This window comes from Alexandromys fortis, unplaced genomic scaffold (assembly GCF_014885135.2).
Source record: "Alexandromys fortis isolate MF-2015 unplaced genomic scaffold, M_Fortis_MF-2015_v1.1 scaffold_84, whole genome shotgun sequence".
In the NCBI taxonomy this organism is placed as follows: Eukaryota; Metazoa; Chordata; class Mammalia; order Rodentia; family Cricetidae; genus Alexandromys; species Alexandromys fortis.
Genome location: NW_026068017.1, coordinates 3,041,737 through 3,065,053, shown reverse-complemented (window position 1 = coordinate 3,065,053; position 23,317 = coordinate 3,041,737). Strand labels below are relative to the sequence as shown.

Sequence of the window (23,317 nt, the reverse complement as noted above, 5' to 3'; positions counted from 1 at the left end):
AAAACAAAAAAAAAACCTCAAAAAAACATAAAAACCAATATAACAATGAACAAAAGATGGTTGTTGCTTCAATGGAAGTTAGAGGCAACTGTATATCCTTATGCCGAGGAAAAATTAGATACTTATGTCACACCATAAAGAAAAATAAACGGAAAGTAGATCAAAGACCTAAATGTAAGACAAAGTTATGAAACTGCTACAAGAAAGCTTAGGAGAAAATACCCACATTTGTCTGGGCAATGATTTGTTTGGGATATAACCTCAAAAGCACAGGCAATGAAAGCAAAAGCAGGTGAAAGAGATTACACCTAACTAAAAAGCTATGCAGCAGAGGAAATCAGTAGAGTGAAGAAGGAAGTTTACAGATGGGAGGCAATATCCAGAAGTGATGCATTTGGTTGAAGATTAATACTCTCCAAATATAAGGAGCTTAGTAGTAGGAAAACAACTTAATTAAAAAAGGACAAAATATTTGAACAGACTTTTCTTAAAAGAACACATACGTGTGGCTGATGAAAAAATTGGTTATGTCACTAGTCAAGGAATACAAAGATAAAACCATAGTGAGATAACATTTCACTTTAGTTAGGGTGACGGTTAATGAGTTAAGTTATGAGAGCTAGTTAGTAACAAGCGTAAGCAATGACTGAGCTTTTATAATTAATAAGAAATCTCCATGTGATTATTTGGGAGGCGGCTGGACAGAAATGTCTGCCTACACACAATGGCTCACAACTGTAGCTCCAGTTTCAGAGGCTTTCATGCCCACTTCTGGCTCCTTGGGCACCGGGCATACATATGGTACACATACATACGTGAAAGCAAAACACACACACAGATTAAAAAGCTATAAACCACTAGATTATTATGTCATTATTTCTATCTTTTGTTTGTTAAAACTTGACCTAAGTTTCTAAGTACAGAAGTCAAATGGTCCTTCTGCCTTACCCTACCATGTGTTGGGGCAACAGGTACTTCTTTCTACACCCATTTGTGAACATTTTAAAAATCATTCATTTTTGTTGATGTTGATACACTGTAATTTAGAAAACTTTCCCTTCATGGTATTTGTGCCGTCCCAGTTCTGTAGTGAGTGTCCTGTGCACTGCTCATCTTCACGTGTTCCTGTGCATGTCCTTGAGTGGCATTTCTGTTGTGCACATTTAAACATTTTAATGCAAGTAACAAGTTTTTATTTTATTTCATTTATTTTTTGAGGCAGGGTTTCTTTATGTAGCCCTGCCTATCCTGGAACTTGCTCTGTAGACCAGGCTGGCCTAAAACTCACAGACTTCTGCCTGTCTCTGCCTTCTGAGAGCTATGATTAAACGCGTGGACCACCTGGCTAATACCAAGTTTTTTTTTTTTTTTCCAGGAAGGTCTGGCACTTAGGGTGTGAAGTGTTCATAGCCATGTATGACATTGAACCTGAGTCTTTCTCTGTGTGGAAAAATTGACCTTTGTTATGTGCAACAAGAACAGCAAACTTTTCTGCCAGCTTGTTTTTTTGACTTAGATATATTGGTATGTGGGAGCATTTTCAATTTTCTGTGATTCGATTATCAGTGTTTTTCTTTGGGGCATCAAAGTTTATGTTCTGTCTGCTATTTTCTACTGTTTACTTTTAAATATTTGATTATGAGATTTTATTTTGATGTAAGGAGTCAGAAAAATGGCTAGCTATTGTTTTTTCATCATACAGGATTAATTCGGTATTCAGTTGATGATACTGTAGTCATACTGCACAGTTACATTTATTGTTTTTCTCTACTTCGTAATGTTTTAGTATTAAAAGAGCCAAAAATTCTTAATCATTCTTTGAAGTTTTCTTGACTATTATTGAGTATTTATTTATTCAGATAAAGTTCAGTGTGGATACATATGTTTTTACCCGCTGTGTCCTTCTTATCAAAGACAAGACTTTGAAACATTATGCACTGGGACCCTAGCTTTTACTCCTAGTAATGTGTATAAGAAGGAAAACATGTTTTCATTGGGTTATTAACTTAGGACAATAAATAAGTTTTCTGTGTGTGTTTGTTCAAGATTTTATTTTTTATTTGATGTTTATCTGTGTCTATACACATGAAAGTGTAGGTGCCTGTGGAGGCCAGAAGAGAGCACTGATTCCAGAGAGCTGCAGTTAAGTTAAAGGAGGTTGTGAGTCACCAGACATGGGTGCTAAGAACTGAGCTCCTGTCCTCTGCAAGAGCATTGTGCTCTTTTGACTGCTGAGTCATGTCTTCAACCCTTGCATCTTTACAATTACTATATTAATATAAGTGTATTAATTGTATTAAGTAATCCTTCAATCTCGTGTGTGTGTGTGTGTGTGTGTGTGTGTGTGTGTGTGTGTGTGTGGTTTTTCAAGACAAGAGTTTCTCTGTGTAACAGTTCTGGCTGTCCTGTCATGTGCTTTGTAGACCAGGCTGGCCTTGAACTTACAGAAATCTGCCTGCTCTGCCTCCCTATTGCTGGAACTAAAGGTGTGCACCACCACTGCCCGGCTTCTTTAATCTTTTTTAAAGTGGCATCCTTCCTGCTTTGAGTTGAATAAATGAAAGTTGAGTAGAAGCTGGGCTTGATGGCGCACTCTTTTAATCCCAACACTCTGGAGGCAGAGGCAGGTGGATCTCTGAGTCTGAGAGCAGCCTGGTCTACAGAGCGAGTTCCAGGACAGCCATGGCTGCACAGAGAAACCCTGTCTTGAAAAACACTCCTCCCCCAATACTTGAGACTCAGGTTCCTGTGAGTTTTCATTTCATTGCCCATCGTGTCTGTTTTAGTTTAGTAAACCTCACTGGCCTTTAAAAATCGACATTGTCCATTTGCTTTCTTTCTTTGTAAATTATATCTGAGTTCTCTACATTCAGAAGGTAGAGCCCTTTATTTTTGTTTTTTATAGACCTTTCAGGTTTATTCTTTGCTCTTTTTTCAGGGATGGGGTAGTAGGTGATACTGGATATTGACTCTAGGGCCTTGCACACTCTAGAATGTCTGTGTTCTACCACTGAGCTTCCCTCACAGTCTGTTTGCCGCCAGGGGCAGAAACAGGACAGGCGTTGTAAGGCCTGAGAGCACTGTGGGAACAGCCCTCTGGGGGACAACTCCAGTGAGACTGTTAAACTTTATTCCAGAAGGTGGGGAGGTATAAAGCCTGGGACAGTGGCTAGGGCGTCACCTAATTTGAATTAAACAGCATGTTCCTATTCTAAAGCTAGTAGTGGAAGTCTGATTGTCATATGGGCAGCAGGGGGGACGGTTCTGCGAGGGTCAAGGGTCACACAAGATAAGTCAGGCATTGGGACCTAGAGACATTCTCCTGATAAGGTCAGGTTGACAGCAGGAGACTGAGCTTGGAGAGAGCTGCCAGGTCAAGGTAGACTGCAACCTCTGACCAGCAGGGCCTCCCAACAAACTTTATCCTCAGCATGGCTTTTGCTGTAAGTTAGCTTTTGAAGTGGTTTTCATAGAGGGAAATGTAAGACTTCATTTGAACTGATGCTGGTAATGCGTTTGACACCTCTAAAGACTCATTTCTCAAAACCATTAGATACCCTGCCCACCCATTTTCTCTTTTGAGTGTATAAACTTCTTTTATAAAAAGTAGTGGTTAAGTTTCAGTATTCTTTTAAAAAATTTTATCTCTTTTATATGTGTTTGGTCAAAAGTGAGACCCCAGCCCCCAGACACCCCTATATCCAAGGACTCTGGGATGTTTGGTCAAAATGAGAACCCGAGCCAGGCGGTGGTGGCGCACACCTTTAATCTCAACACTCGGGAGGCAGAGGCAGGCGGATCTCTGTGAGTTCTAGGCCAGCCTGGACTACAATAGCTAGTTCCATGACAGGCTCCAAAGCTACAGAGAAACCCTGTCTGGAAAAATCCAAAAACAAAAAAAATGAGTAATAATGAGTTCAATATAGTCTCTGTTTCTTTTCCGTTATGCATATATACCTATGTTAAAATACAGATTAGACACAGTATGAGGTTCATAGTAACCGATTATAAAACAACAATTATATAGTATAATAATTGGTTAAATGTAATAGTTGGGTAAATGTGGTCTCTAGCTCTCTCAAAATATCTTGTTGTAATCTTTTGCCTAAAGGCAGCATTTTACTACTTCCCTTTCGCTCCCATAAATTTGCCAACATACTACTTTTTGCTTTGACACCTTTATGAGGTAAATTAGGGGCTATATGAGCAGAAGCATGTGATAATAGCTACCCAAGTAACATATGGGCAGCACACAGCATGTTGATATGGGGGACAAAGATGATGCACATCCTGGGTAGGCCGGAGTGGGAAGGTGTGATTTTTTTTTTTTTTTTTATGCTACTCAAAGAGTTTACAGTTTAAAACTCATGAGTTGTTTCTGGTGTTTTCCATATGATTCTTTGACCACTGGTACTGGAAACTTTGGGAAGTGAGATTGTAGACGAAGGAGGGTATTAGTACTTCTGGAATGATATCTTTACACACGTATCCATGATCTCTTCCCTAGGACAGATTCCTAGTGGAGAAATTGCCTAATATTTAAGACTGTTGTTATTGATTGCCACATAGCCATTGCCTTGAAATGTAGCCTGGGAAGGTAGATTGTACTAACATTAGTTCTCGCTTTCAGAGATGAGAGCCAGATTGTAAGAGGTAGAACTGAGCCTTAGATTCATATTCAATCCCAGAGCTTGTTTCTTTAACTATTTTGCTATGCCTAATAAATATGGGATTCTTTGTTTGTTTCGTTTGAGAAGGGGGGTCTCATTATGTATCTCTGACTGGCCTGGAGCAAGCTATGTAGTAAGCAAGGCTAGCCTTAAACTTATAGAGAGCCACTTGCTTCTGCCCCCTGAGTGCTGGACTTAAAGGTGTGCACCACAATGCCCAACAAATAGGTGATTCTTAATTGTTAATGCCTGTTATAATCATCATCTTTTGTAGTGCTGAGATTTTCCCTACCCAGCAAGTGTTAACATCTGTGTTTTCTCCTTGAAACTTCTTTAGTTTTCATGTTCCCATCCTTAGATAAATCTTCACCTACATGTAGGCAGAATGATAGCTATTTATCAAAATTCTAATCTCTTTCTACCTATGACCTTGATAGTTCTGAAAAGTTCATAAATAATGCATTCAATTTCCTTGTAAATAAAATATAACCTTTGTGTTATTATTATTTATTTATGAACTTCTGATAAGTAATTCCTAATGTAGAATTGATACTACAGTGTAGTCTTGCTATAGCACAAATGTAGAGAAAATAAAAATGTCATTTTGCATTTTCTGTGTTAGATGCATACAGGGAAATTGATTTGTCTTACAATTTAATTAGACATGGTTCTGAAGAGTAGCTTATGTTGCAGCAGGCTTTTGTTCTTCTAAATGATCGTAACTTCAGATTATCCTAAACCAACCAATTATTTTATATTAAAGGAATTGATATGAGATAGTTTTTTATTAACAATTCTTATTTATGAATTGTGTATCTAGAGTGATGGAGAATTGATGTTATGTGAGTACATTGTTTTTTTAGCTGATTTAAACTTAAATCCTCAAACACAAATAATGAGACATAAAAATAATTAGCCTTAAACTAATGCATTTAATCCCAGCACTCAGGAGACAGAGGCAGGTAGATCTCTGAGTTTCAGGACAACTAGGGCCTGAAAGCCATCTCAAAGCTAAGCCAAACTAGCAAAAAAGTGGAAGACATTAATATGTAGATGAGCCGCCTTTCACATGCCATGGTTGCTGATGGCTAGGATTTCATTTATAAGTCTCGCCCCCCCTTGGACTGTAAATATGATGATGATGATGTGCACCTTGGTGCACATGTAGGAGTCAGAAGACAGCTTTTGGGAGCTGGTGCTCTTACTGCACCCTCCTGAAGCAGGGCCTCTCATGCTTCTGCTGCTCTGCATACTCTACCTGGTCGGTTAGTGTGTTTCCAGCCCGGTTTTCTGTTTCCTTATCTCAAATTAGGAGTGCTGAGATTATGGATACAAACAACCACATCTGGTTTTTGTGGGTTCCAGAGATCAGACTTAGGTTGTCAGGCTTGTGTGGCAAGCACTTTTATCCCCTGAGCTCTCAGCCCTTTCCTGGGTTTTTATTTTTTTTATTTTTAAATATTTGCATGTGTGCATGTGAGTATCATCCTCTGTAATGCTGTCTGTCTTCTTTGATACAGGATCTCTCTTTGGCTCGGAGCTCACCAGCTAGACTAGCCAGTACTGAGTTCAAGGATCCTCCCGTCTTTGCCTCCCCAGCTTTTGGCACACCACCCTGTGTTACTGTTTACATGGGTAAACTTCTAGATATAGTGTGAGAGCCTAGAGTCTTGTTAGCAAGTTGAGCTGTCTCATCTGAGAGAGGTACAAGCCCTTGCACATGTATTTCTGCCCATTGAGTGAGGTTTTGAGATCATGCTAGTGTAGAAGAAGCAGGCTGAGCTGGCCAGCAGACCAGGTGCAGGCATCTGTCCCCATCATAGATAACCATGGCCAAGGAAAGCTACCATCTCCGAGGGGCCGTCTTCGCTAGTCTCCCCTTTGTCCTTTCCTAAGGAGGCTTTGGAGGATTATGACCTGTGTGTCTCATACTGCCCTGTGCGAAGGTAACAGCTTGGTGCAGCTCTGCTGGTGTACTGCACCTCTGTTCCCACAGGCACTGGCGTCAGGAGCTGCCTGGCATTGACAACTGCTACGTGAGAGTTGAGGAGGAGCTATGCTCACTGCCACCTGATCTGGAAGAAGGCCTCTTTACCAAGTCTCCCATGGTCAGGAATTCATGACCATTTTGTAAAAATGTGTACCAGAGCCCCTGTGCAGAGGACCTAGGTTCAGTTATGGTAAACAATGTAGGTGTTGTTTTATTTGTCTTCAAATGTTAAAATTTTTGGTTCTTTTATGCAGGTGCCAGAGATTTGAGCTCAGGTCCTCATGCTTGTGTACCAAGTACTTTTACCTATGAACCATCTTCCCCCCTTTCAAGATTTTGTTTGTTTGAGACAGGGTCCCAAAATATAGCTCAGGGTGGCATGGACTTTTGAGCTTTCCTTAGCCTTAGTGGTAGACTTAACCGTGACTAGCTAACACACGTTTTTTTCTTAATTGTTTTTCTTTTTTGACATAGTCTCTTATAATTCATGCTGGTCTTAAACTTGCTGCATAGACAAGGCTAGCCTTGAATTTGTACTTCTGCGTTCACTTCCCAAGCACTGGGATTACAGGCTTCTGCCACCATGCTCAGTATCTTGGGTTCTGGTAACATCCAAGGATGTATGCATGTTAGGCATGCACTCTGCTAACGGAGCTATACCTTTAACCCAACATAGGAGGTTTATTTTTTATTTATTTTTATGTTGCTTATTTGTTTTAATTTTTTTTTTTTCCAGACAGGGTTTATCTATGTAGCTGTCCTGGAACTTGCTTTGTTGACCAAGCTGACCTTGAACTCACAGAGAACTCACTTGAACTCACTGCCTCTGCCTCCCAAGTGATTAAAGGTGTGCACCACCACCACCAACTGGCTTTTTTTTTTTTTTTTTAGATTTACTTATTTTATGTGTTTGAATTTTTTGCTTGCAAGTGTGTATGTGCACCCTGTATGTACCTGACCCAAGGAGATCAGAAGAGAACATAAGATCCCCTGGGTCTGGAGTTACATTACAGAGGGTTTTGAATCTCCATGGGGATGCTGGGAACTGACTCTCTCAGAGCATGTAATAATCTTAATCCCTGAGCCATCTCTTTAACCCCAAGTGTTGACTTTACTTCTGTGTTTTTTTGTGATGTATTTGACGTTCTTTTTATTGCTGTTTGTACATTCTTCCTTGAGCTCTGTGGTCTGCTGGGTATCTTACATTTCAACTCTGGTACCTAGTTCAGCTCATCAGAATGCAGCCTTGTTTCCCTCAGGATGTCCTTGGCCATATGCATTACCCTTCCAAGTTGCCTAGAGAATTTCTGCTCTGCCAACTCCTGATGGCTGCATGCCACGATCTAGGCTGATTTTGGCAGGAGCTTCTTTTCCTAGTTATGCGTGGCAAATGTGTGGCCTGGCTACTTTGTCCACTGCCATGACCTGGCATATTTCTTCCAGTCTGTTTTATATGGTTCATATTGTACCATATATAATTTTGTATTTTATTCATTTTATTTACTATATACATTTTATGACTTTGGTATCCCATTAAATGGATATACCTACCATACCTAATAATTTCAGTTTATGCTTTTTCTCCCCCCTCACCCTCCTTCCCTTCTTTCCTTTCCTCTCTTCTTTCTTACAAGGTCTTGCCTTGTCGCTCACTTGGACTTGAACTCCTTCTCTGAAGTGGTCCGCTTGTCCTAGACTTGTGAATAGCTGAATTGTGAGCGCACACCCTGTAGTACTTTCATTTAAAGATCCGACGACAGTACAAGTCAAGACTTGTGGTTTCAGGGAGTGTTCAGATTCTCCCTCCCCGTTCCTTCCTGCATTGAGGAAAATCTTCAGACAAATGCTTCCAGTTACAGTAAAATTTGATCCAGATTGCTTTTTCCCTCTTTCTCATTTTTCATTGAACTTAATATTTTCTTTTTTAGATGTATATAGTAGGGCACAACTTGGAGTTTTAAGTTATTGCTCATTCCTTCATATCAAAATTAGGGAAAATTAAGTTAGACAAGGTGATGATGGTCCACTCTTGCAATTCCAACGCTTGGGAGAAAAAGAAAGAGGGCTAAGAGTTGAGACTGTCTCAGTAAACAACAGGAAAACTAGGAAAGATCAAATATGTGAAAATTATTGGATCTTTTCCTTATTTATGATTTTATTTTCCTCCCTTTCTTTCTGTATTATTATTTCTTAATTCAGACATTTTGAGTAAACGGCAGTCATTTTTCTCTTTGGATGGCAAGCATTAAAAGTAGCTGCTCTCTTGAAAAACTAAAATGAATGAATGAATGAATGAATGAATGGAGCCACAGAGGCTTGTCATGGTGGCATGGCAAACCTTTAATCCAAGTATGTGGCAGCTGGATTAGTGAATTCCAGGTCAGCCTTGGTAACATAACAAATCTAGATTGTCCTGGGCTGGCTGTAATGAGACCCTGTCCTTCCCCTCTTCCTGTGCTTGATTGATTGATAAATAAATAAATAAATAAATTAGCAAGCGAGTAAGCAAACGAATGAGGTGGCCTTGGCATCAGACGATTTCCCCGTTAGTACTCAAATGAAGGTAATAATGTTTGGGCTGTGTTTGTGAAAGCTGATGAACTGAAACTCTATGTGGCTAACTCCCGAAAGATCCAGTATTGTTGGAAGGTGGTGATGACTCTAGTTTGTGTATAGCAGGGAGAGTGTTGACCTGGATGTCAGTAAGCATCGTCAGGTCAGGAGTAACTTTTAGTCTTTTGTGGCTACAGAGTAACTTGATCTCTGTATTTTTTTTTTTCTTTTTGGGGTTGTATGGGGTTTGAGACAGGATTTCTTTCTCTGTGTATTCCTGGATGTCCTGGAACTTACTGTGTAGACCAGGCTGGCCTTGAACTCAGAGATTTGCCTGCCTCCTGAGTGCTGAGATCAAAGGCATGTACTACCCCTGCCTGGCCATCTCTGTATTTCTTTACCCATTAAATACTTTTAGTTTTAAAATGACAGCTAACATTTGTCATTTTCCCCTATGTTCCATGTTAATTACTTTTTGAACAGTATTCTAATCACAGTGAACTATTTAGTCACCATGTTGGAAAAATAATATAGCACTTCCATTTGGTGAACATTTGATTTCATTGTTGTCTGCTAATACATTATGATACACTTATTTGTAAACTTTTGTCTATTTGGGGTAAGTTGACTTTCCTAGGTGTGACGGTAAAAGCATGCTTGTGAAAAGCAGTTATTTTGGCTTTTCTGTTTTGTAAAAATACAATATGCTTGGAGTACTTGAGATAGATTCTTTTGAAAGTTATACAAGAACAGGATGAAAATAAGGGAGTTATTGGTACACCCTCAAGGATCCTGGAGTTGCAATCTTTCTTAAAGAGTGGAGAGAGCCAGTCAGATTTGTGGGTGTGGACTTGGATTTGAACTGTATGGGTCAGAGCCAGGGTGAGGTAGGGACTAGTGGAAGTACAAGGTTTTGCTGAAAAACATATTTTAAAAGTAATTTATGTAAGAGTCTCACTCTGTAGTCCAGGCTAGCTTCAAACTCCTTCTTCAGACTCTCAGGTGCTGGACTTATAGGTACAAACCACCATGCCACGCTTTGGCTGTAATTTTAAGGTTTTTTTTTTATTTTGTTGATTCATTAGTTTTATTTATAACTATAACGGTGAATAGCATGAACCTTTGTGTATGTTGGTGGTTTGGTGAAGCTATGGGTGGGATAGGATGTAGGAAAAAGTGTGAGTGAAGGGTCTTCTTTCTCTTTTCATGTATTTTAAATTGCTGCATTACATAGTATTTTTAAGAATGTATTTTGAAGTACGGGTATGCTATGTTTCCTTCATTTCCAGAGGCCTTGTTTATCTTTGTAGTAGTCAGAGTGTCAGTAATTTTAGTGTTATGTGGGAGAGCTATTAATTTAACCATTGGGATTAGCAATAAGTACTAGCAGAAATAAGGAACTCAGGGACTAAATTTCCTTATGATTTTAGATGATTACTTCTTTCCAAAGTTACCCTTCATGTATTCTACATGGCTGCCTTTTGATATATTCTACCACCTCCTTTTTCTCAAAAAAAAAAAAAAAAAAGAAAGAAAGAAAAGAAAGTTCTCAGATGGTTGGGTGTCATTGTCTAACTGTGGTGAACCTTTAGTAACAGGGAGCTCAAAGCGTCTTTTTCTCTTCCATTTGTACTAATACTATCAATAGTGACGCTAGCCTAGGGGTGTGGGACTAAACTAATACAAGGTTTAGTTTAGAATTTGCTAGAGAACTATATCCTTATTTCAGAGAACTTTGAAAAGAATATGAAGGAAATGAGCTATAGTTCTAACCATTGGTATACTTTTTTTAGCGTTTTCTATCTGTATTATAAAATTGGTTTTGAATTGATCAGTGGCTTGAGGGTAAGGAGTGGCTCAGAGATAGGCAGATCACCAGGGTTTGTGGTGGTGTGCGGTAGACTGGCTAATGTAACTGGATAGGAGTTGGCTAATGCTGATAAATATCTCCTGAAGGGATTATATTGATAGCTTTAAGGCTGAGTCAAGGCTTTGTGTTTTGACCAAAACAGCCCTGACCTTGACCAGAATAGACAGTTGAGACCCAAATCTTGAGCCCCTTTGTAAGGAATTTGTCTACACTTTGCCAGACTGTAGCCAACACTTATCTGAAAATAGATGATCTGCCAGTATTGGGGTTGTGACGCAGAACCACAGGTTTTGTCCTTTCCATATGGTAACAGTTTCCATGTAATGTAATGGGTCTTCTGGAACTGGAAGAATAGTTCCAGTTGTGGCTTTCCTAGCCAGGAAACACATTAAATTTTGCTCATCACAAAGAAACAGGAAGTAGCAACATTGACAGTGGGTTAGCTTTGGGATAAGTAGTTTAACTAAGTCAATATTTAACTATTCCAACCATGGATTAACATTCTGTCAGCGTTGTAAAGAGCATTGGGAGCTCCTGTACTGAAAGTGGCTTTGTTCTCTGTGATTCTGTTTCATTTTATATGACTCATTCACAGTATGTGTATCACAGTCTAATAGAAGTGTCTGGCTTCTTAAAAAAATTAGTTTCCTGGAATATAATGGATTTCAGCTTCCCTACTAGTTCCATATGTATCTAACAGTATTTAACTGAGTGACTAGTTTGTTCTTGAAACTTATATGTAAACAAATTTATTATTGTTAACTAGTATTTCTTTTTCCAGTTTCTCTTCAGCAACGGGTAGCAGAATTGGAAAAAATTAATGCAGAATTTTTACGTGCACAGCAGCAGCTTGAGCAAGAATTTAATCAAAAGAGAGCAAAATTTAAGGAGCTATATTTGGCTAAAGAGGGTAAGTTCACCAGTCTCTTTCCCAACTCCCCTGCCAAAACTGTCTTAAATGTTAAGTTTCTGATAGTACACTGTTTTTGTGTGTGTGTGTGTGTGATTGAATAAACCGTGTGTGTGTGTGTGTGTGTGTGTGTGTGTGTAATAAAAATAATACTTTTTGGAACTAGGGTTCTCAGTATAGTTGGGGAACAATTGGAAAATGCATCATTAAGATTTGTTTGTTTTCTGACATTGGTGGTATTTAGTTGTTTTGGCTGCTCTTAACACTGTAGTCCCTGGCTATGCTTTGTAGAAACTGACATTTCACTGTTGAGTACTTGCTTTGTGGAATACATTGTATTTAGGAACTGGGCATACAATGGGAGCAAAATTCATGTGGTTCTTTAGGTTGATTGAATTGAAGGTGAGAAAAACATGTAGAGTCATTGTGTTATCAGTTGTTAAAGATGAGTGTTTAATATCTCTGGTGGGATCTGTTTTAGGAGGGTCAGGCGAGGTGTTTAGATTTTAGCTGTTAGCCTAGAAGCAGTAGAAAGATGGTTTCCTTGGTGTCATTCTAGAACAGCTGCAGTAGCATCAGGCTTACCTGGGAAACTTCTTAGGAGTGCACATATATGGGTCACATCTCACATTTGCTGAGTCAGAAACTGGGATGTGGGTCTGGGGGTCGGATGGTTGGTGTTTTAACAAGCTTCCAAGGTGATTCAGCTTCAGAGTTTGTGATTTACTAGGACTCTAGGATCCCATAATTTGCACTTTTAACAAGTTACTTGGGGATGTTGTTATTAGTGGTTTAGGTAGCACATTTTGAGAGTCACTAGTCAAAAGCAGTATCTTTTGTATTTTGTAATTGAAAATTTTTGGTTGAGATAGATTCCTGTGTGTCCCAGACTGGCCTTGAACTAGAAACATAACTGAGGGTGACCCTGAAGTTCTGATTTTCCTATTTTTACCTCCTGAGTGCCAGGTCATTAGGTTGGTACTTGAGTTTGAACCCAGGCTTCATGCATGCTAGGCTATATCTTAAATTCCTAAGTAACATCTTGAGCTTGAAAGTCTTTTAAAAAATAATTTTGCCAGAGTTCTATAACAAAACTATGCTTGCAACTAGGTGTGGTGGCACATTCTTTTAACCCAGTACTCCTCATCTCCTCCCTCCCCTTCTTTTCATTTTCTTCGGCTCCTCTCTTCCTCCCCTTCCTTTTATTCCCTTCTTCCCTTTCCCACTTTCCTTTCCCCTTGCCTTTTCCATCCTTTGCTTCAGGTTAGGGTTTCATGTAGCTCAGGCTGGCCTTAGACACTTCCTGACCTTCCTGCCTCTATTCTCAAGTACTGGGGTTACAGATGTGCAGTAATTACTGTGTTTAAGTGGTGCTGATTATTGAACCCAGGATCTTCTGCATGCCAAGTAAACACTCTACCAAGTTGATGTGTTCCTGCTCTCTGGTTCTTTTACAAATGCTCATGAAAATTTGTTAAGTACCTGCTGTGGGACAATGGTCTTGTACTCTGTAAAGTTTTTTCACTTGTACTGGTTTAATAAAATGCTGATTGACCAGTAGCCAGGCAAGAAGTATAAGTGGGGCAGCCAGAACAGGAGAATTCTGGGAAGAGGAAAGGCTCAGTCTGTAGTCATCACCCAGACACAGAGGAAGCAAGATGAGAATGCCTTGCTGATAAAAAGTACCAAGCAACGTGGCTAACACAGACAAGAATTATGGGTTACTGTAAATTTAAAAATTAGTTAATAAGAAGCCTGAGCTAATAGGCTAACCAGTTGATAATTAATGTAGGCCTCTGTGTATTTCTTTGGGACTGAACAGCTTCTGGACTGGGCAGGACAGCAGCCTCTGTCAACAAGTACCCTTCTTTTTCCTTACTGTACAGGAGATCAGATGTGGAGCCATTTACATTCTAGGCAAGCATTCTATTCTTTATTTATTTATTGTGGTTTTTCGAGACAGGGTTTCTCTGTGGTTTTGGAGCCTGTCCTGGAACTAGCTCTTGTAGACCAGGCTGGTCTCGAACTCACAGAGATCCGCCTGCCTCTGCCTCCCAGAGTGCTGGGATTAAAGGCGTGTGCCACCAGTGCTCGGCAAGCATTCTATTCTTGAGGTACCCTAGTCTCTAAGGTAGACCCTGATCAATGATGTGTTGTCAAGATGACTGGAAATATATTTACTGCATGCGTGCACACACACACACACACACACACACACACACACACACACACACATGATCCTTCTGGTATTTTTCTGATGCTAAGTTCAAATTGAGTATGGTCGTGGGTAATCCCATCTCCTTACTCCATATATTGGTCATCCTCTACAGATTCTTCAGGGTTTTTTTAAATTTATTTTTCATTTTATGTGCATTGGTATTTTGCTTGCATGTATTCCAGATCTTGGAATTACAGACAGTTGTGAACTGCCATGTGGGTGCTGGGAATTGAAACCAGGTCCTCTGGAAGAGCAGTCTGTGTTCTTAACTACTGAGCCATCTTTCTAGCCCTGATTTTTGGTTTGTTGAGACAGGATTTCTCTGTGTTACAGCCCTAGCTGTCCCAGAAATTGTTTTATAGACCAGGCTAGCCTTGAGCTCACAGAGATCCATCTGCCTTTGCCTCCTGAGTGCTGGGATTAAAGGTGTGCATCACTACCACCTCCTGGCCTTTAAAACAAAAACCTTAAAGTTTATTTATTTACTTACTTATCTATTTATTTATTTTTACGTGTATGGGTGCTTTGCCTGCATATATGTCTGTGTACTATGTATGTCTAGTGACCATGGAGCTCAGAAGAAGATATAGGATCCCCTGGAACTGGTGTTAACAGACAACTGTGAGCTTTCCTGTGGATGCTGGCGATTGAACCTGTGTCCTAGTTTTCTTTATTCAATTATTTGAAGTTAGTTTTGAAAGATTGTTTAATTTGTTTTCTATTCCCCTTTTTTTTCAAATAAAGCTCTTAGGTTTTCTCTTTTATTATGTGTGTGGGAGTGGGTGCATGTGCTAGTGCATGCATACAAAGGTCAGAGGACACCTTCGTGAGGTTAAGTCGCTGCTTCTACCATTTCTCAGGTTTTAGGATCAAATTTAGGTCATCGGGCATGAATAGCAGGTGCTCTTACCCACTGAACCACTGAACCATCTCACTGCCCCACAGCCTCTCACGTCTGATGTGTTATCAGTTTTATATCTGAATTAAACAGCTTTGATATGGTTTGGTTAAAAATACTTGCTCTAAACTGGAGCTAGAGTGGGGGTATGAGGTGGTTGGGGGTACAGAGTGGTGGTGGTACACCTTTGATTCCAGCACTTGGGAGGCAGAGGCAAGCGGATCTCTTCGAGGCCAGCCTGGTCTACAAGAGCAAATTCCAGGATATCTAGGGCTACACAGACAAACCTTGTTTTGAAACCACAAAAAGGAATTCTATAATCCTTTCTTGGTAACTTTCCTAAAGGCAACATATGTGATATCTAAGACATCAGTGTTGATTACTTAGTTTTTATCTTGGACACTTACCCATATCATAATAAAAATCAAATTAGAAACTTTTTTTCAAGTACCAGCTTATATTATCACACCTACTATGAAGGTGGAGGCCGTCCTTATGATCATCTCAGGCATAAACAGTGTGCAGTGTGGTGGTGGTGTGCTCGGCAGTCTTTGTCTCTCAGCGAAATAGGTCAAGGTAACTCAGAATTCCAAATACTGCTTTTCCCCTGGAAGGGACGGTTTTGCTGCTACTGTACTTACTGAGCTTGCATTTATTTGAAGTATCACTGAGTTGTTGACGCAAACAGTGATGAGAACTACTTATAAAAGAGACGATAAGGCGGTTTTTTAGCTTCTTTTGCTGCCAGTTTTTGTCTTAGGGTGCAGTTTTTTTCAAGCTGACTTCAGTTGGGAATATTACAAAATTTCAGAAAGCTATGTTGACTTTCTTCTACTAAACTTTGAAAAGGTATTCTTACTGTGCCTTCTTCCTTTAGCCAACTTCAGTCAGTGCTTAGCACTGCAGCAGTGTTTATGCTTTAGAAATCTCAGTTCAGAGTGTTCGTGAGCCCCCGTTCTCTGAGGCTCCAGATGAAAGACTATGGGAGGAAATGATAAAAATGGAGGTTGAGTTTTCCATTGGTGTCCAAAAGGACTTTATGCGTGGCCAAGGTGCTCTGATGCTATTAGAATTTCAGTTGTGTGCCGGGCAGTGGTGGCGCACACCTTTAATCCCAGCACTTGGGAGGCAGAGACAGGCGGATCTCTGTGAGTTCGAGGCCAGCCTGGTCTACAGAGCTAGTTCCAGGACAGGCTCCAAAGCCACAGAGAAACCCTGTCTTGAAAAAAAAAAAAGAATTTCAGTTGTGAAAAACTTGGTTTGGGTTAGAAATCTGTATGTGGTCCAGGTAACATATGTTTGCTTAGATAGGGGTATGAAACAAAGATTATTTTTAAAATTACAGTTAAAACAATGAAGAAATAAAGATAGATAACAAAAACTTATTAGAGAACTTGCAAAGAAATTACAAAAGTAAAGAATAACCCATGCATGGTGCCATGTGCATGTGAGTCCAGCATTTGGGAGGTGGAGTCAGAAGAGTCTTGAATTGGAGACTCGCCGAGGGGTGGATAGCAAGAGCTTGTCTGAACAGCAGCTTCATTATAGTAATGGAACCCAGGAAATACCGTATTAATCTCTCAACTGACAGAAGACAATGAAAACAAACATCATCTGGATACATAAAAATGATTGTCAACCTAGAATTTTAACCTTTAGCTGAGTTCTTGAGTTGTGAGGACAAACTTGCACAGTCACAGAAGTGACTGGTAGACCTGTGCTTGTCAGAAGAGAACTAAACAGGAAATGTTTGGACATCAGAAGTTATACACAGCTGAGAAACTGATAAATTTGACTCAAAAAAAACAAAAAAACAAAAAAAAAAACCCCACCAAAACCCATTCCAATTCACTTGGACAAAAGTTTCTTTAAAGAGTCTTAATAAATATATTTTGGGCTTATGAGTTGTTCATTTTTTATTTTTTATTTTTTTTTTAAAAAAAATACCACTCCAAATTCCCACTCCCTCCCCTCCTTCCATTCCCTCCACACACCCTCCCACCCCACCCCCATCTAATCCTAAGAGAGAGTAAGGCACATTGCTTTGAGTAAGGTCCAAGGCCCTTCCTACTATAACTAGGCTGAGCAAGGTATCCATCCAAAGAGAATAGAATCCCAAAAAGCCAGTACATGCAATAGAGATAAATCCTGGTGCCACTGCTGGTGGCCCCTCAGTCTGTTCCGGCCATGCAACTGTCAACCATATTCAGAGGGACTAGTTTGGTCCTATGCTTGTTCCTTCCCAGTCCAGCTGGAGTTGGTGAGCTCCCATTAGCTCAGGTAAACCATTTCAGTGGATGAACCCATCATGGTCTTGATCTCTTTGCTCATATTCTCATTCCTTCTACTCTTCAACTGGACCTTGGGAGCTCAGTCCAGTGCTCCGATGTGGGTCTCTGCCTCTGTTTCCATCTGTTGTTGAATAAAGGTTCTATGGTGATATATAAGGTAATCATCAGGGCCAGGCGATGGTGGCGCATGCCTTTAATCCCAGCACTCGGGAGGCAGAGGCAGGCGGATCTCTGTGAGTTTGAGACCAGCCTGGCTAGGACAGGCTCCAAAGCCACAGAGAAACCCTGTCTCGAAAAACCAAAAAAAAAAAAATAATAATAATCATCAGGGGCTGGAGAGATGGCTCAGAGGTTAAGAGCGCTGACTGTTCTTCTAGAGGTCCTGAGTTCAATTCCCAGCAACCATATGGTGGCTCACAACCATCTGTAATGAGATCTGGTGCCCTATTCTGGCCTGCAGCATACATGCAGGGGAAAACTGTATACATAATTAATACATAAATCTTTTTTTTTAAAAAAGATAATCATCAGTCTGACTACAGGGCAAGTCAAGATTGGGCCCACTCTCCTCTATTGCTTAGGGTCTTAGGGTCATCCTTGTGGATTCCTGGGAATTTCTCTAGAGCCAGGTTTCTGCTAACCCTATAATGGCTCCCTCAATCAAGATATCTCTTTCCTTGCTCTCATCTCTGTCCTTCTTCCATCTTGACTATCCCATTCCCTCAAGTTCTCTTCAACCCTCCACTTCTCTTCTCCTCTTCCCATTCGTCCTTCCCTTAACCCTCCACCCCTGTGCTCCCAATTTTGTCAGGTGATCTGTCTGTTTCCAATTCCCAGGTGGGTCTCTATATGGTTTCTTTTGGGTTCACCTTATTACTTAGCTTCTCTAGGATCATGAACTATAGGCTCAACGTGCTTTGTTTATAGCTAGTATCCATTTATGAGTGGGTACATAATCTGCCTTTCTGTTGGATTCTGTTTTCCCACATCCCCATCAGAATGAACCAGTTGACTCTGGTTACAGCATTCTGAGGCTTCCCTACTCTGTAACTCAGAAGTTCTTCCCTTTTCCTGCTATGTGCCAGTTTTAAACACCTGTGAACCATGTGGTCAGGGTTCTCATAGCAGCCTACCCACTTTGATATAACTGTTCTGTATTAGCTTTCTTGTTTTGACAAAATACCTGACATGGTTGAAGGAGATACAGTAGTCTTATGTCAGAGAAGGCATGCTCACGTTGACTCTTGGCTTACTTACTTTTTTTATTTAGAACAGGATCCACACTCAGGTTGACCCTTCCTATTCTGTTGAACCTCTCAGTTTAGTTCAGTTTAACAGGACAAAGGGTTTCCTACTAGGTTAACTATCACAGTGCTCTTCCTAAATTAGTAAACTCTGCCTTAGAAACAGTTAGCAAACTATGGTGCTGTGCTCCTGAGATTCTGTTTCTAAGGAGGCTGAGGCAGAACGATTGAGAGTTTGCAGCCATTTTTTTAATGGAGAGAATAGTGAAAGTTGGCAGTAAGAGAAAAGAGACACGTCTCTTTAGAGGGATACTAAGTTTATCCTTCTTTTCTTTGCAGTGTTTAGGGACCCAAACCCAGGACCTTATATAGGCGAGGCAAGTGCTATCCAATAAACTGCATTCCTGACTCCACACATCTTTTTTGGAAGTCATGACCAAATATATGTTCTATCTAGGCTTACGGCATGTAGCGTGCATGTATCGACTTACTATTTAAGAGATTATAAAGAGTGATTAAGAAAGTAATCATGGTAGTTTTGTTTTGTTCTGTTTTTGGTTTTTCGAGACAGGGTTTCTCTGTAGCTTTGGAGCCTATCCTGGAACTAGCTCTTGTAGACCAGGCTGGCCTCGAACTCACAGAGATCCACCTGCCTCTGCCTCCCGAGTGCTGGGTTCAAAGGCATGTGCCACCACCACCAGTGAGAATAGTCATAGTTCTATCAACTCTAATTACTATGCAGTCTGACTTTCTTCCATTCAGTATGTCTTGAAGACTTACTCTTTGAAAGTTACTGTACTTACAGGCATTTATAGTACATCATTTTATCATTTCAACAGCTCTGGAAGTGACCATCTTTAACGTCCAGTTTGCAGATGTGGACACTTACACCAGAGTAGTTAAGGAATTTGATTATTGGGGCTAAAGAGATGGCTCAGTGCTTAAGAGCCCTGGTGTTCTTCTAGAGGACCTGTGTTCAGTTCCTAGCACCTACATGCCAGTTTACAACTAACTACAGTCTTTGAAATCAGATGCACTCTCTTGACATCCCAGGGCACCAGACACAGGTGTGATACACAGATACATGTATAGTTAAAACTCACATACACATAAAAAGAAATTTAAAAAGTTTTTGATTATGCCCATTTAGTGGGTGGTAAAAGCCTAAATATAGTGCAAAACTGTGACCTTCTCCAGTGTGTTATTAGTTTAATTAATTAATGAATTTTGGTTTTTCGAGACAGGGTTTCTGTGTAATTGCTCTGGCTGTCCTGGAACTCACTTCGTACATTTTTTTTTTTTTTTTTTTTTTTGGTTTTTCGAGACAGGGTTTTTCTGTGGCTTTGGAGCCTGTCCTGGCACTAGCTCTGTAGACCAGGCTGGTCTCGAACTCACAGAGATCCGCCTGCCTCTCTTCGTACATATTTTTGAAACCCACTACACTTTCTGTTTAAATACCTTCATAATCTGTGTTAGCATTTTAAAATCTAGTTTCTTCATTTCTTCTGAGTCTGATAAAGTGAACTACACATTAATGGAAAATCTTTTACTTTTCCCCCAGAGGATCTGAAGAGGCAAAATGCAGTATTGCAAGCTGCACAGGATGATCTGGGTCACCTTCGGACACAGCTGTGGGAGGCTCAGGCAGAGATGGAGAATATCAAGGCAATTGCCACAGTCTCTGAGAATACTAAACAAGAAGCTATAGATGAAGTTAAAAGGCAGTGGAGAGAAGAGGTTGCTTCACTTCAGGCTGTAATGAAAGGTAAAGATCAGGTTTTAGACTTTGTAAGATCAACAAATTCTGATGCTTGACTCCATTTTCAAATGACCTTAAAGTACATTTTGTGTTAATTTGTGGCTTATTATTGTCATCTTCAAGATGTCAGATGAAAGGGAAGCCAGAGGTGTCGTGATGGGTCCATCACCAGTGTCTTCAGCAGATCTCATAGTGAGGGCGTACAGTGGGTGTTGAGAGATAATGTATTAAATGAAGGTTGTAGTTACTCGTAAGATTTAAAGCAGGGTTTAAATCTGGATTTTTATTTGTCTCAATTTTTAAGTATAATGTATCTTTGTATGTGAAATCTTTGTTTAATGGACAAGAATGTCCTTAAAGCTAAGCTGGACCTTATGAAATGCCGGCCTGAGTCTAAGGAAGTGAAATAGTGTGTGTAGCCTTTTTCCTTTCTGCACAAATGCCTGATTCCTTCCTTCATTGTTGAGAATGATGACAAAATGAAACAAGGTGTTACCCTAATCTTTGGGATCCTGGAATAATTAGTATTTGCAAATGTGAGCTAATGGCCGCTGACCTGTCCCTTGGGCGGAGGCTTTGCATTTGTATCCCAGTTTTTACATAGTGTTCTTTGAGAGGATGCAATTAAGGGTACCTCCGCTTCTGAGTCTGTAGCTGTCACTAAGGGTTATTCCAGTTTTATGTAATAAGGCTGGCTGTACTGGTTTATCTGTACAGGGGTTCCTTTTTCTCATAGGAATCAAGTCATTTCTAGGTAAGCTAGGGGTGGTCATAATAGTTCTGGGACTCCACCTATATCCCTAACTTTTCTGTCTGTCTGCTTCTATAAAGTTACCATGTTCTTTAAAATTTCATCTTTGCTTCATGGCTGAGAAATGGTTATACCTCCTCCAGTCTACATTAGATAAGTCATTTTCTTCTAGAAATCTTCATGCTATTTCTTCCTCACAGTTTGTTGACCAAGTATGTGGTCAGCTTTAACTAAAGGAAATTGAAACATGTTTGTAAGTCTGTGTATTTAGTTTTATGCTGTGGAATCTAATCAAATCTAGAGCTATTCGCATGTGAGGCAAGTGATCTCACTAAGCTGTTTACTCAGCCAGAAAGTGGAGGATTTTTATTGAGCACTGTAAATTCCCAAAGCTCAGTCTTGTTAGTATAAAGGGCTGGAGAGATGGCTCAGTGATTAAGAGCACTTGTTACTCTTGTAGAGGATCTGGGTTCATTTCCTAGCACCCACAGAGTGGCTCAAAACTGTCTATAACTGCAGTTCCAGGGGCTCTGACATCCTTTTCTGACCTCTGCAGGCAACAGGTATGTACATAGTGCAGTATGTACAGGCAGGCGACACTCAAACATATATATATATATAAAATAAAAATAAATAAAATCTTTTAAAAAGGAGTAAAATTTGATGGGCTACTAGTAGTGCCTGTCAGGTGGTGTTTCAAGACTGTATTAAACATCTGAAGTTATCTTGTAAAGACTATAGAATTTGTCTCAGTTTAGAATCTTAGGCGTTAGTGAAATATCCCAGAAATAGTACTTATTCCTTGCACATTCATTTGGTTGTAATGAAATGCTGTATTTGTTTTGGGATCCTCAGTAGAGTGTCAGAGAACATGGATTTGGGAGTGGGTCTTAGATGGAAGTTGAAAGCTCTACTTTGAACCTTCCTAGGGTTTCTTGTCCAATGGCATATGGCAGGTCTATTGTGAAGATTAATGATGATGATAATGATGATGAAGTAATAAAACCCTTATTTCAATTCATAATAAGAACTAGAATTTTTTATTTCCAAAAATTTATCTCAAGCTCTTTACATAGCTTAAACAATTTCAGTGTACTGGATATTGCTCCATGATGCTTAGACATGGATGGAATGTGTGATGTTTTATAGAGACAGTTCGTGACTATGAGCATCAGTTTCATCTGAGGCTGGAGCAGGAGCGAGCACAGTGGGCACAGTATCGAGAAACTGCAGAGCGGGAAATAGCTGATTTGAGAAGAAGGTTGTCTGAAGGTCAAGAGGAAGAAAATTTAGAAAATGAAATGAAAAAGGTATGCAGGAATACATTCACTTACAGAATTACCTGAGTCTCAAAGCAAAGTGTTTAAAAGTATTGCTGCAGAACTGGAAGTTGAACGCTGTACTTTCTTTGTGTTGAGGAGTTACTTATGGACTAGACAGCACTTCCCCTTGCCCTCCTCAGTACTGTGACTGCCTGCCTGACCATCTTCAGATCTTTGATGAGATGGCATTGCTTCGTGAGCTCTTCTTTACCTCTCTTACTGAAGATGGCATCCCATTTGCCTCTTCCTGCATGTTTCTAGACTCTCCGGATTTCTCAACCCTGCTTTAGGTGGTTTTTTTTTTTTTTTTTTTCCTTTTGTGCAGCATGTTTCCTCATAAAACAGAGTTCATCTTTTACTGTGTGTGTTTACTGCTTTTTTCTGCTTGCTTGAATGTTAACTCCACGAGGTTGTGGTCTTTATTTGTGTGTACGAGAATCATAGGGTGGTATCATAGATGCCCAGTGTATTCCTGTTGGACGGAGATGGTGTTTGATACTGTGTCTACACATTTTGGAAGACTTGTTATTTTATTTTATTTTATTTTTTAGCGTACCTTGGTTTCTGTGTGATAAATGCTACATGTATTATACCTAAGCAATACCATGCAGATACTGACTCCAGTCTTGAGGCTCAATGGGAGGAGCCCATGTTGAACAAACTCATTGACCTTCATTGAGAACATTATAGCCCTTAAATCTTATTTTATGAATTTATAATGCATATGTATATCTAAGAACATAAAACAATTAAAAATTAAATTTTCTTTTAAAATGGTTAATAATAATTTTTGGCTACCAGTCCTTGTTCCATTCTTTATATAAATATGTGTGTGTTTGTA

At 39.9% G+C, this 23,317-nt stretch overlaps 1 protein-coding gene across 3 annotated transcripts in view; it reads left to right on the top strand.

Moving 5' to 3' along the window:
• Rabep1 (rabaptin, RAB GTPase binding effector protein 1) overlaps positions 1-23,317 on the top strand; it is an 83,696-nt gene that overhangs the window by 13,934 nt on the left and 46,445 nt on the right. For 2 of the 3 annotated variants that reach the window (XM_050162595.1, XM_050162594.1), the window contains exons 2-4: positions 11,865-11,993; positions 20,206-20,409; positions 22,304-22,464. In XM_050162595.1, the coding sequence (XP_050018552.1) occupies positions 11,865-11,993; positions 20,206-20,409; positions 22,304-22,464 (494 nt within the window). The remainder of the gene's footprint in view (positions 1-11,864; positions 11,994-20,205; positions 20,410-22,303; positions 22,465-23,317) is intronic. The other variant, XM_050162596.1, reaches the window with a different exon arrangement.